Raw genomic sequence first — 14,536 nt, forward strand, 5'->3', positions numbered from 1 at the left:
GTTCTAAGAAATTGGTGCAGTTGTGCCGAAACTGGTTTGGCTCAGTGGATAGACCATCAGCCTGCAGACTGAAGGATCCCAGGTTCGATTCTGGTCAAGGGCATGTACCTTGGTTGTGGGCACATCCCCAGTAGGGGGTGTGCAAGAGGCAGCTGATCGATGATTCTCTCTCATCGATGTTTCTGGCTCTCTATCCCTCTCTCTTCCTCTCTGTAAAAAATCAATAAAATATATTAAAAAGGAAAAAAAAAAAAAAGAAAAAAAATTGGTGCAGCCGAGCCCTCCTCTCCGCTTTAAAGGTGATCCGTGCCGTGGATCCTCTTACAGAAGTCCCAGCGGGAGTTCTTGCAGTTCCTCCCAGCCACACCTCTTCGGCTGCGTGCCGAGGACGTGACCACAGCACGTGTGCCGGGGGTTCAGGACGGGGAGTGTTGTCCCTTCTCGCCGGTGCTCAGGAGCCCCAGCCCTCTGTAGCCAGGCCTGGCCTCGACCCGTCTCCGTCAGCCACGTGTGTGAACACCTGCAGTGGGTTCCCCATCTGGAAGGAGAGAAGGAATGTGGTCCCCAGGCCTGTGGCCTCACAACTTGGTAGCAGCATCTCCAATCTTTCCTCTGCTTCTTTTTCAAATGTAGTAGTCATATGTATGACTACTATAGATAATACAGATTGATTATAAATCGTAATGAAATCAAAACCCCACCTAAGAACTTGAACATTATCAATTCTGCTCTACTGATCTATACTATTCATACGTCGCACCTGAAATGTTTTCTCAGAGGGAGGTTCTGGTGCAAATTCCCTAACATATCTTGGTTCTTCTGGTTCTTCTGTGAGGACCTCGTGTATTTCAAGGAACCGTTAGATCCTAATAGAGTAAGAGGGGCTTTAAAAAAAATAGAAATTCTCACCTGAGGTTATGCTTATTGATTTTAGAGAGAGAGAGGAATTGGGGGAGAGAGGATTGGGAAGAGAGAGAGAAAGAGGAAGGGAGGGAGGAAGGAAGGGAGAGAAAGAAACAGACATCGATTGGTTGCCTCTTGCACAGACCCTGACCAGGTATCAAACCCGCAGCCATTCTGGTGTGTGGGGATGATGCTCCAACCAACGGAGCCACCTGGCCGGGGCTAAGAGGGGCTTTCTTAATTCTCCTGCTGGTGAGTTTCCGAGAACCTCGTGCAGCTGACTGTCCTTCTCAAAGCAGCCTGTGGCTTTGGGTCTACTGCAGTGCAGCCAGGAACGTTCCGTGCTGTTCTGGCCTGCATCCTGCTCTCTGCTCCCAGATTCCCGGCGAGCCTGTCTGATCTGCAGGATGAGGCCGCCTCACTGCCGCCAAGCATTCCTCTGCATTCCTGCTTCCGGCCCTCCGTGGTGGTGCCTGCGTCTCACACCTTCCCCTCTTCAGATCCTGCACGCTCCTCAGAACCTAGCTCAGGCCCATGGGCGGCGATGATAGGCTCCGTGCATGGGGAGCCGCTCTTCGGGAGGAGGGGTCTCATTTCAGAGGGCTTGTTTCGGTGACGCTAGATAATTATCAGTAAATGGGATTCTGTGTTGTATAATGCACATCATGTCTTTGAGTCTGTCTTAAAAGCCTCCAAGGTGGCGATTACTGGGTCTGGCAAACATCTATTCCGCCTCTCGGGGCACACGCACTGTATCTGGTTGTCAGTGCCCTGGGAGTTGTCCACGTGCCATGGCCCATCTCCCAGACTTGAGTTACCTTTGCCAGCTTTGGGGGCTCATCCACGTCTTCCCTCGCACACACTGGGCGAGTTTGGGGGGACAGCCTGTGGGCAGTGGGTGTGGTTGCCCGGCTTACACCTTCGGGGCCTCCTGGGAGCCCAGGACAGCTGGGGGGGCGGGGGCGGTAAAAAGGGGGCAGGAAGGCCTTCCCCAAACGCCTTCTGGGCCTGGGCCGCAGAGACCTTCGAGCACTTCGCCTCTATCTGGTCCCCCCGCCTCGCCCCGCAGATCCAGACGGCGCTGCGGCACAAGTCGGAGATCGAGCACCACCGGAACAAGATCCGGCTCCGCGCCAAGCGCCGCGGCCACTACGAGTTCCCGGTGGTGGACGACCTGTCGTCGGGGGACACGCGCGAGCGGCACCGGGTGTACCGCCGGGCGCAGATGCAGATCGACAAGATCCTGGACCCCACGGCCAGCGTGCCCTCCGTGTTCATCGAGCCCAGGAAGAGGTGGGCCCCGGGCACGCCGGGCGGCCTCCGCCGTCCGTCAGGGCTGTGGTCGGAGGAGGGCCTGTCCGTTTTTAAGGGCAGAGTGTCTGAAAATGGGCCAAAAGGGTTAGACACAGAAAGGCCATGCAGGCTGCTGGGGTGGCTTTGCTCCCTCGTGGGTGGCTCGTGTGCGGAAAGGCTGCTTTCCTTCTGCCGGCATCGCCCTGGTCTCGGAACACTTCCTTGGTTACTGTCTCCTCGAAGTCAGCATTCGGAATGGTGGCCACCCCTCCCTGCCCAGACCCACCTCCCCGCTTCCCGGGCCTCTGCCTCCTCTCTGCCTGCTCCCCTCCAGCATCCTCACCTCCGAGGTGGTCACCCGGGTCAGTACAGGTGGATGTCTCATTTCTGGTCCCACAGCCGCCCTCCTAGTTTTGGGGCCTACTTTCCCCTTTGCCTCTCCGACTGCTGCCCCCTACACAGATGCAATGTCTTTTTTAAAAAAAGATTTTTAAAAATTGATTTTTAGAGAGAGAAGAAGGGAGAGGGAGAAAAAGAAATATTGATGTGAGAGAGAAACATCCATCAGCTGCCTCCTCAACACCCCCTACCGGGATCGAGCTCCCAACCCGAGCTTGTGCCCTGGCTGGGAATCAAGCCGGCAGCCTTTCGGTGCTGCTCAACCAACTGAGCCACACAGGCTAGAGCAACACAGACGCATTTTCCTAAGCATTGCTCTCTGCTAAAAACCTGCGAAGGCTCCCTGTGCTGCCTGTGTGCCCGTGACAGGCGGGGCTCTGTGTCCACGCACAGCAGCAGAAACAGACCTGCCACTCGTTAGCTGGTGGCCCCGTTTCCCCCAAACCCTCACCTGCATTTCTACCTCTGGCCCTCGGTGTGGTCATGCACCCCACACCCTCTTCCCACGTCACTCTGCAGACCCTGTTTGCTCTTCAAGACGCAGCTCAGGATAATAATTTAATTTTAAAAAAATAATAATAATAAAATAAAATAAAATAGACGCAGCTCAGGCACCACGCAGCCAGCGATGGCTCAGTAGCTCACATTGACCGCCGTCCCCTTTTCTGAGTGTCCGTGTAACTCGCCTCCTGAGGGTGTACTGCCTCGGAGTGCTCTCTGTGCTCCTTGTGTCGCTGTGGGCTGCCCAGGTAGACCGTGAGCCTCCTTGGAGTTGAGACGGTCTCTTGCCCAGTGTTTCTATCCCGTGGGTGTTTGCTACCGTGGCCAGCAGTCACGGGTGCTCAGAAAATGCTTTTCAGCCAGTGGCGGGAAGGTTTCTTCCCTCTGAAGGTGACCCTCGCTTTCCCCCGGCAGCTCGCGGATAAAGCGCTCTCCCAAGGCCCGCCGGAAGCACCAGGTCAACGGCTGCCCCGGAGACGCCGAGAAGGACCGGCTCATCACCACCGACAGCGACGGCACCTACAAGAGGCCGCCCGGCGTCCACAACTCCGCCTACATGGGCTGCCCGGTGCGTGACTCCGACCCTTCCTTCTGGAACCGGTGTGGGTGGCTCCGCGGGCGGAAAGCGCACAGTGGGGCTGCACTCTGTGCGGGGCTGACGCCCAGTGGCTGGCGCTCCGGGGCCGGCTGGGTGGGAGGCATGTGGGGAAAGGGAGGGAGGGGACTGCTTGTTGGAGGGCAGACTTCAGTCCTGTGAGCCAGGGGGCTGCTGGCCGAGCCCTTTCTGTCTGCGAGCCCCTTCCTCTTGGGCTTCGGTGTGGGCCCTTCTCGAGGGTAAGTGGAACACGAAGAAGAACATCCACAAGGTTGCTTTTCTTTTTTTTTTTTCTTTTTTTAAAATATATTTTATTGATTTTTTACAGAGAGGAAGAGAGAGAGGGATAGAGAGTTAGAAACATCGATGAGAGAGAATCATTGATCAGCTGCCTCCTGCACACCCCATACTGGGGATGTGCCCGCAACCAAGGTACATGCCCTTGACCAGAATCAAACCCGGGACCTTTCAGTCCGCAGGCCGACGCTCTATCCACTGAGCCAAACTGGTTTCGGCCAGAAGGTTGCTTTTCTATCCCCTGGGCCAGAGTGCTCTTTGGGTTTCTTGTTGATAGGAAGGATATTTAGGGTTTTGTCCCTCCCTTCTGTTTCTAGAGTGCTAAGAAGATATATTTGCTCATTATATATAGATGTAATATATATACATATATATACACATGTATATACATATATATAATTTTAGTATATATAAAGTTTTAATATATATCATTTGTCTATCTTTTCTCTCTCTATATAAAAGCCTAATATGCAAAGTGTCCCCTTAGAAGTTCCACCGACCAGGAGTTCGATCACTTGCTATGATGTGCGCTGTCCACCAGGGGGTGGCGTGGAGTGAAGGAAGGCCCCAGCCAGGGAAGGGAGGCCCCCGGCCTGCAGCCAACAGCCACTAGGGACCCTACCTGTGCACAAATTTCATGCACCAGGCCTCTAGTGTATATGTGTGTGCGTGCGTGCGTGTGTGTGTGTGTGTGTGTGTGTCTGTGTGTGTAATTTTAGTGGGAGAAAGCTTACTGGAAGCTAAGAAATATGGGTTTAAACATTTCTTTCAAGCAGAAAGGGCACAGAGTTGCTTGAAGTGTAAAAGGCAGACGTTGATATCATTAAGACACACACACAGAGACCCCATTGAGTAAGAAGAGAGGGCCAGCCTCCCTGAGGAGCCGTGAGAAATACAGAACAAAGGCACCCAGGACAGGGAGCCGAGGTGTGGACGCCTGTAGCCTCACACCAGGGTGTGCCCTGTCTTGTTGCACTAGCCCACCCCCTTCCCCCGGAGGCTAACGTACACAGCCATCCTTGTGAGGAGGGAGATTAGTAGTAAACTCATCCTTGGAGAAGGAGGTACACGGTCCCTTTACATAGGGCTTATGCAGCAAGCCATTTACTTGACTAAGCGACCTTTATGACTGGTCAACTGAATGACCCGTCGACTGGTTGCTATGATGCTCAATGACCACCAGGGGGCAGATACTCAATGGAGGAGCTGCCACCTGGTGGTCAGTGCACTCCCACAGCCAACCTCCTGCAGTCCCTCCCTCTAATCCCCCCCAGCTGGCTGGCCCTGATCAGTCCCAGTCTTCCCTGATCGCTGGCCAGGCCCAGGAACTCCACTTGTGCACGGATTCAAGCACCGGGCCTCTAGTAATTCTACGAATGTGCCAGACACCATGCTGACACTGGGCCACCTGTATTGGCATCGTGGCCATCTGAGAGAGCCAGGCTTTCCTTGGGAGTTTATGTATTATAATACCCTCAAGACTGACCGTGCCTCTCATCCCTGCTGCTGAGGGCTGGAGTGGTTCCAGAGAGTTGGCCCGTCAACAAATCAGAATGCTTTGCTCTCAGTAGACAGAATGGAGTCCGTCCTCTGCATGCTGTGAATGAATTCCCTCCGCCAGGAACTGTCGCTTGCAGTTCTTACAGTAGATGGCGTTCTTGTGCTGCTGCTTTTGGGCAGGCGGTTGTCTGGGTGTCTCTGCTGTTTGGTTTGATCGTGGGGAGGCCTGTCCCCTTGGCTCCCCGGAGAGTCATGCAGGGACGCTAACAAACAGGAGGAACCTTGCTTCTCCTCCTCCCCCTCCCCCTCCCCCTCCCTCCCTCCCCAGTGGCTGGTCCTCTCGGGGGAACCTGCTGGGTTTGTGTGGGGAGTGACCGTCTTCCCTTGCTCTCTCCATCCTGCCTTCATCATCCATGACCCTAGGTCAGGCCTCTTTCTTGGCGGCCCTTTTTCTCCTTGCTGTTGTGGTGGTCTTTTTACTTTTATTTTTTACATTTAGCAGAAAGTGCCCTTCCCTGGAGAGCCACTTTTGTCAGTTGCTGTTCTCCAATGGCTTTTTTCCCCCCAAATTCCCTACAATGAAAATCTTCCTCAGATGGACTTCCTTCCTACTCTCTCCCTAAAAATTCTGAAACACAGTTGCAGGAATTTTGCTGGATAAATGATGGTTGAATATTTTTGTTTTCTTAATTCCTGATGCAAACGTTCTGCAGCCGTGAGCGCTAACACACTTTCCTCAGCTGTCCGAGAAGACCGTTCCGTTCCGTGGTGGCCCTCGATAGCGTTTTGTTTCCGGGTCCCCGCGGAGGCTCTTGTCTGATTCGTCCTCTGCTGTGTCCCGCTGCAGTCCGACCCCGACCTCCCGGCAGACGTGCCGACGCCGTCCTCTGCCGAGCTGGGCCGGTACCCGGGCCTGCCCTTCCCGGCCCCGCAGTACGTCCCGCCCCAGCCGTCCATCGAGGAGGCGCGCCAGACCATGCACTCGCTCCTGGACGACGCCTTCGCCCTCGTGGCCCCCAGCAGCCAGCCCGCCAACGCTGCCGCGGGCCCTGGGGCCCCGGCCGGCCTCCCCCTGAACAGCACCCCTTCCCGGGAAGAGAGGCGCGCCGCCCAGTGGGGCTCCTTCTACAGCCCAGCTCAGATGGCCAACAACCCATGCGGCGTAAGTATGGACCTTCTAGAATTCTCCAGTCGGGAGCTGGAGATTCTTCCTCTCAAATTCCTTCCATGGATTAGACGCCAGTTGGAGCCACCATCATCTCTCACTTCCTAATTGGCCTCTGGCCTCTGGTCTTGGGTGAAGGATGCTGGATGGCGGCTGACAAGGACAGTACTGTTTGTTGGTGTTGATCAGGCCGACGAGCCGAGAGGCTGACACAGGATGGATCCTCTGGGCGTCAGGAGGTCTTGGAATGAAGAGAAAGACCTACCAGGAGCCTCTTAGCTTAGTGTTGAGTTCTCCCTTTCTTTTTCTTATTAATTTTTTAAATTACAGTTTACATTCAGTATTATTTTGTAACTAGTGACCCGGTGCACAAAATTCGAGCACATTAAAAGGGATTTAGTTACAGGAAACATTTTAATATTGCTATTTGCCCTTTCTCTATAATAGCAGTGTCAGAGATGAAAGACAATTAATAAAGTGTATATGAAAATCTTCCTCCTGTCAGAGTCTGGGGCATGCCATGGGAACCAGAGTCAAGTCCCCGCCCACCCACGTGCACCTTGAAATCACTTGAGACCCAGACCCGGCCAGCCCCACCCTCATCAAGCCCAGCCAGGTGGAGGGTGCAGCCTCTGGTCCCCTGCCCCTGCCCAGTGACCCTCAGCCTCAGGTCCCTGCTGACTGCTTGTTAAGACTCATGGGAGTTCAGCCTCTGCTGTGGGTGCAGCCATCTTGTGTTACAGGTTCCTGCCTCTGCTGTGGGCATAGACAGCTTGTTACGTATGGTGGTCAATTTGCATATCCCTCTTTATCAGATAAGTTGGTTTCAGGTATACAGCATAGTGGTTAGACATTTCGTCTTGAAGAGTCTAAATTCCAGTTCTGTATAGTCTTTCTCTTTTTACTGCATGATACAGCATTTGCAGAGTTTCGTTTGAGTGTATTTGAATTGCTACTGGGCACCCATTAGATCACGTGATTGTCATCGCCGAGGTCGATAGTCACTTGTAATAGAGATGGCCCCTCAGACCTGGCCCAAGTGGCTCAGTTGGTTGAGTGTCGTCCCTTGTCAGAGAGGTCGCCAGTTCCATGGATCCCCAATAGGGGGCATGCAGGAGCCAGGTGACTGATGTTTCCCACTCCCTTCCTCTCTAAAAAACCAATAAGAACATTTTTTTTTTTTTTAATGTGGCCACTCTGGCCTGTCTGTCTTTGTTTGTTTTTCGGCCTGCCTTTTAAACGGAAGAGACAGATCAGTTTGTAGAGAATAAGCCTATACAGAAGAGCAGGCACAGAAATCCTATTATTTTACATTTTTACTGAAAAAAGAAAGGTCTAGAAGTCAGTTGTGTATTTTTTTCAAGGCTGGTAGCCAGTTCCCCAAACTGGAGCTGCTGGCAGTACGTGATGGCATTGTGCCCCAATGGCATGCTAACTTTTTATGAGAAAATAATTCTCTTGAAAGTTGACCCCGTAAACCTAAATTTATAAGTTTGCTGTTCTCACCTCCTAATAAGTATTAACCATTAATCTTTATCTTCTTTTGACTTTCTTCCAGAGATATGACGACTATGGAATGACTCCCCCAGCGGGCCCGTTGCCGAGGTAAAGTTTTCAGGAGAAAATGTATTAGGATTTCCTCGGGTAGGCTGTTTTTTTTTTTGTTTTTTTTTTTAATTTAATTTTGTAAACTCATTTTTTTTTAAGCTATTATAACCAGATATAAAATTCTGAATTATATTCTTTTGATCTAATCAGAAGAGGAGAAAAAAGTTAGAATTCAAGTTCTGCGTCCAGTAATGTGTGACTAGATGATTTTCTGAGAACAACTGGAAAAGTTAGACAAAGCCTTTTTTATATATATATATATATATATATATATATATGTATATATATATAATATATTTTTATTGATTTCAAAGAGGAAAGGAGAGGGAGAGAGAGAGAGAGAAACATCAATGATGAGAGAGAATCATTGATTGGCTGCCTTCTGCATGCCCCCTACTGGGGATCAAGCCTGCAACCCAAGCATATGCCCTTGACTGTAGTTGAACCCAGGACTGTTCAGTCCGCAGGCCCATGCTCTATCCACTGAGCCAAACCAGCTAGACAAAGTCTTAAAATAAAAATATAAAATCCAGAGAGCTAACAGGGGAGGGAAGCAGTACGGGCCAACATCTAGAAATGCCTTTTGGGCCGCTCTCTCCCAGGGCCGCCTGCTGGTTTTGGTGGAGGCGGCTGAGAAGCTGAGCAAGGCTTTTGGCAGACTCAGGAGGCTGTGAGGACAAGGCAGGGAGGCCCTTGTAAACACCCAAAGGCTTGGGATCAGACCCTTAGGGGTTAACCTTGGAGGGCAGGTTAGCGGTAAGTACAGGGGTCCCTACAAGAACTACAGCTCAGCTCCGAAGCATCTCACGCCCTCATTGGACTGAGGTGACCAGACATCATTCACCCCTCCAGCTCCCTGGCAGAAACAAATGTTAGTTCTCCTTTACAGGAAGAGAATATGTTACACCTCCCATTTTCATTATAGTTTTATGTGAGATCAAACACACAGACGCACAAAACCCAGCATATGAGAAGAAAAGAAAATATGATTCAAACAATAATAAAGAGAAACAGAAAAGGAATTAGAGGGGACCCAGATTTTGGAGCTACTGAGCACCCGTTTTAAAGTAAGTGTGCTTAACCTGGAGGGAAGGCCCACTGGTCTGAGAAGAAAACCAAGAAGAGCCGGGAAGCAGTAAGAAAGAAGGATACGATGTTGAGACTATTCAGAATGTTATAAATTGCTGCCAAGTAATTAAGACAGTGTGGTTTCACTCCAAAGCTAGACAAACAGAGCAATGGAATAGAGCTATGGACTAGACTAGAAAGCCTGTAAACAGGCCTACACGTGAGAGGTCCGTTGATTTACTACAAAGAAGGAATTGCAGAAAAACAATCTTAGAAATTATACCCAGCTTGCCTTCCGTGACCAGGAGTCACACGGAAGTAGGGATGCTATATCTGCTTCCTCTTTGATTTTTTTTTTTTAGTGTTCTCTATTCTTCCTCATGAGGGGCTTGTTTTATTTCTCCCCAGCCCTGCTCCCCCACCCAGGCGGGCGCTGCTTTGTGGTTGCAAAACACCACGGGCAGAGGAGCGCCTGGCGCTCAGGTGATCCGGGAAGCAGTTAATGACAGGACCATGTGGTCTGGCTCACCCAGTTCAGTTCCAGTTTAGACCCGTTGTCCAGCCTAATGATTAATACCTCTCACTCTCCGAACTGCTCCGGTTTGGATGATCAACGTCATGGTCACCCAAGGGGAAGGAATCCACAGTACTTGGGTCAGGTGAACGACCTGAGCATGCAGTTTACGAGAAAAGGGCTGCCCGTGGAGGAGGAGGGGGCTACATCACTGACCAGGTCAAGTAGAAACTAGTGAAGGGGGAAGAGCTGGTTCATGGGTGGATGGGCCAGAGACTGGAACGAGCTCAGGTGAGCTCCCATGTACAGCTCCCGCCTTGTTTGAAGCTCTTCTCAGAGCTGCAGGGTCAGAGACCTCAGGGGTCAATCTAAAACAGCAGCCGGTGTGTAAAGAGAGCAGCTGGGTTTCGGTTTCGGAGATAGATACACTCCAGAAAGAACACTGTGGGGTCAGTGCAAGTCAGTCTCAGAACTGGTTTGATCCATGGCTGGTTGGCTGTACTCTGGCTCTCCCTTTTTTAATTCTTGAATTTCTGTAGAGGAGCGGTTCTCAACTGGGATTCTGAGGCCCTCGGAGGGTTCTTGCAACTCTTTTCATGGGCATCGTGAGGCCAAAGCTACTTTTGTGATAAGACGAAGGTGCTCTTTGACGTTTTCGTTGGGTTCGCTTTTGCACTGAGGTGCAGCAGCAGGTGGGGGGTGCCAGTGCTGGTGCCTTAGCATGAATCATGGCAGTGGCACCCAATCGTCCGTGTTGTAGGCCTGTTCTTCACCACTGTACCACAGCCCCTTCTTAGAAAATGCTGGCTCCGTGTTCGTATGTCCTTAAACCCTGAAGTCTTTCATAGTCAGTGTGATGGAAGAGGAAATACATGTAAAGCACTTAGCTGGACAGGGAGTTTTGAAGGGAAAGCACATGTCCAGGTGTTTGAGTTGAGACTCGAACTGCTCCGTGTTTTCACTTGAACCAACACCTGGCAGACATCAGGACCCGGGCCTGGGTGATTGGCAGACACCGTCTCGCAAATGGACGAGGTGGGCCAGTCACTTCAAGGAAAACAACTGACGGCCTCTGTCTCCAGGGACAGAATGGCGTTTTCCAGTGAAAGGATTTTAGAAACTTTTGTCTGCCACCGTGACCTTGACAGCGTCCTCGTGCTTAAAGACTGCTGAGGAGCTTGATGGCGATATGAATGAATGTGAATTTTTCATATCGTAAAATGAAATGTATCCCTATCTAGAAAGTCTGCAGAACACAGTAAACCAATACTTTCCCATGACCAATGTCAAAAAATCATGCATGGGTTCATTCAGCATAGACCAGTGGGTTTTTTTGTTTGTTTTTTAATCCTCACCTGAGGATATTTTTTCTATTGATTTTTTTTTTTTTTTTTGAGAGTGGAGGGGAGGGAAGAGGGGAAAAGAGAGAGAGAGAGAGAGAAATATCTATGTAAGAGAGACACATCGATTGGTTGCTTCCTGCACGCGCCCAGACCAGGGCCAGAGATTGAACCTGCAGCTCAGGTATGTGCTCTTTACCAGGAATCGAACCCATGACCCTTCGGTCCACGGGCCAGCACTCTAATCCCTGAGAAAAACTGGCCAGGCCAGATCAGTGGGTTTTCATGTAACAGAATGTGAGAACATCACTGATACTGTTTCAGATGCCACATTGCCACTAACCCTTAAGAAAGCTGTTTTGCATATTGATGTGGTATCAAAGAAGAACATCTGAAATATTGGAGCATTTTCTGTAGAGGCTATTAAAAGATCCCTCTCATTTCCAACTGCATATTTGTGGCAAATAATTCAATACAAAGTAAATGAGAATCAGGATGCCTTCTATTAAGGAAATTTGAAAAAAAAAATTGAAAACATTGTTAAAAATGTTATGTAATATGTTTAGTATTATGATTTTAAATGAATTTTAAGCATAAGTATTTAAAATTTTTCTATTTTAACTTCAAATAGAATAAATATCTATAGATAGAATACACACAAATAAAAGTGGAACCCTCACTACTTTTTATAGAGGAATGGAATCCTGGGGACGTAAGTTTGAGAACCACTGCTTCTCAGCCTTGCTGAGCCTCATGATCATCAGTGGAGCTTTAAAAGCAACCAGTGTCAGGGCCCCACGTCTAGAGGTTATGTTTGATTGGCCAGGGGTACTACATGGGCACGGGGTCTCTAAAAGCCCTCAGGTTATGCTAATGTGTGGCCCAGACTAGATGACTACTGTGTTTCCCCGAAAATAAGACATCCTCCGGAAATAAGACCTAGCACAACTTTGGGAGAAAAAAATTAATATAAGACACTGTCTTATTTTCGGGGAAACAGGATAGTTTAGTCAGATGCTGGAGCTGAACAGGCTCTAGAGCAGTGTTTCCCAAACTCTTGACATATGTGGACCCCTTCTATAATTTTGGTAACGCTGAGTACCCCTCGTACTCACGAGAACATAGAATTAGGCGCAGCTGAGCACGGTGCAGTGCATATCCCCACCAAACTCCGGTGCAACGCGTACCACACTTTGGGAAACACTGCTCTAAGCTTGGCTGCACCTTCTCCTGATCTGTAAACAGAAGCATCTCTCCTTCCATCATCTGACAGATACTTCTCACGCGTCTGCTTGTGCTGGGCACTGAGCTGAGGGCTGGAGACCCGGCAGTGAGCACATAGGAAACGTGTCTGCCCTCTGGAGAGGAGATGGCAACGAGCCAGGAGACACATGGGTCTTTTTCCGTGGGGCTGAGGGGGTAGCTAGTCGAACTCCAGAGCCTGGTACAGGGTGGTCCTGATGCGTGGTGTGCTTTGCCCTCAGACCCGGTTTTGGCCCTGGCTTGCTGCAGTCTTCGGAGCTGGTGCCTCCCGAGCCCCAGCAGCCACAGGCATCGGCTGAAGCCCCGTTTGTTGCACGAGGGATCTACTCTGAGGACATGCCGTCGGTGGCCCGGCCCCGGCCTGTCGGGGGCACCACAGGTACAGGTGGCTGTTTAGCTTGCATTTCTGAAGTAAGAGGAAGCTTGTTTTGTTTTTTGTTTTTTTGGCTAAATTCTGGCAGAGTTCATTCTAGACTTCCCCGGAATTAGCGCCCCAGTGTTCAGCAGCCTCTTCCACTGGTCAGAGCTGCTTTCTCTGTGATCCTGGTGAGATGCAGGGCAGAGGAGGTGGGAAAAGAGGGGGCGCTGAGGTCCCATCACTGATGTCCACTGTGTCTTTCCTGAATCAGCATCTCAGAAGTGTCCCTTTGCATGAAATTCACTGCACACTTCTTCCAGGGAAAACAGTTCAAAATTCTCAGGGTTAAATTATAAGATCTATTTCTTTTTCTTTTCTTTCTTTCTTTCTTTTCTTTTCTTTTTTTTTTTTTAATATTTTATTGATTTTTTTTTTTATAAGAGGAAGGGAGAAGGATAGAGAGGTAGAAACATCGATGAGAGAGAAAGATCAGTCAGCTGCTTCCTGCACACCCCACACTGGGGATGTGCCTGCAACCGAGGTACATGCCCTTAACCAGAATTGAACCTGGGACCCTTCATTCTCCAGGCCGACACTTTATCCACTGAGCCAAACTGATCAGGGCGCAAGATCTATTTCCGAGCACCTATATAATAAAAGGCTAATATGAAAATTAACTGAATGGCAGGACGACCAATTACTATGATGTGCACTGACCACCAGGGGGCAGACGTTCAACACAGGAGCTATCCCCTGGTGGTCAGTGCGCTCCCACAGGGGGAAAGCCACTCAGCCAGAAGCCGGGCTCATGGCTGGTGAGTGCAGTGGTGGTGGGAGAGGCATCTGGGCAGTCGGAGATCCCCCAGGGGCTCCTGGACTGCAAGAGGGCACAGGCCGGACTGAGGGACCCCCATGAGTGCACAATTTTTGTGCACCAGGTTTCTAGTATATATGTATACATATGTCTCAAAATTACCAAAACCAAAAGGATAGTAGTACCTAGGGGAGATATACAGCAGATATGACCAAGAGGTATTTTTATTATAGAGGATGGCTTATGTAAATTGATAAATGGACAAACCTCAAAGGGTAGGGAAGATAAATGGTCAAAGTACAGGAAGCAAATGCATACAAAAAAAAATGTGTGTGTGTGCCATATGAAGGTAAACATATGGAAAACAATATTATATTGTTTCTGCTGTTCGTGTAAATCATTAAACTTTTGGAAAACAGGTTGGCAATGACTTCATGAATTTTTGATTTGGTAATTCCACTTCTGGGAATCCAGGCTCCCCCTCCACAAAGAAATCCAAAATACTGGGGTGGGGTGGGGGTGGGGGGAAAAGATGCGTATCAGAGTATTATTCATAACAGCAAACAATGGTGAGCTCCCGGAATACCTCGTAATGAGGGCGTCGGTGAGCGAATGGTGTAGCCGTGTACGATGAAGAGCTCAGAAAGAGCCAGAAAAAGAGAATTTAAGATTTCCAGGTTGCCTCCTGTGTGTGTGGTTCTTGACCCACTTTATCTCTTTTAATTCTTGAAATAACACTGTGAGGTAGTTTTTTTTTTTTTATCCCAGTGGAGAGGGGAGGCATGGGGGCTCAGCGGGAGTGATAACCGGGTGCCCAAGGTCTCCGGTTGTCCGGGGCTGGGCTGGAATGCAAGCCCGGGCCTGCTGGGTGTGGTGCCCCGTGCTGAATCATAGGGGAAGCTGTGTGGTGTGCTGTGT

General features: G+C 50.1%; 1 protein-coding gene across 2 annotated transcripts in view; it reads left to right on the plus strand.

The window, feature by feature from the left end:
* Positions 1-14,536, plus strand: part of LOC311629004 (zinc finger CCCH-type antiviral protein 1-like) — a 154,310-nt gene that overhangs the window by 131,589 nt on the left and 8,185 nt on the right. For both annotated transcript variants that reach the window (XM_084896723.1, XM_084896724.1), the window contains 5 exons: positions 1,973-2,196; positions 3,511-3,664; positions 6,336-6,650; positions 8,212-8,258; positions 12,668-12,825. In XM_084896723.1, the coding sequence (XP_084752849.1) occupies positions 1,973-2,196; positions 3,511-3,664; positions 6,336-6,650; positions 8,212-8,258; positions 12,668-12,825 (898 nt within the window). The remainder of the gene's footprint in view (positions 1-1,972; positions 2,197-3,510; positions 3,665-6,335; positions 6,651-8,211; positions 8,259-12,667; positions 12,826-14,536) is intronic.

Source organism: Pipistrellus hanaki, assembly GCF_964339955.1.
Source record: "Pipistrellus hanaki genome assembly, chromosome: 10".
Classification (NCBI taxonomy): domain Eukaryota; kingdom Metazoa; phylum Chordata; class Mammalia; order Chiroptera; family Vespertilionidae; genus Pipistrellus; species Pipistrellus hanaki.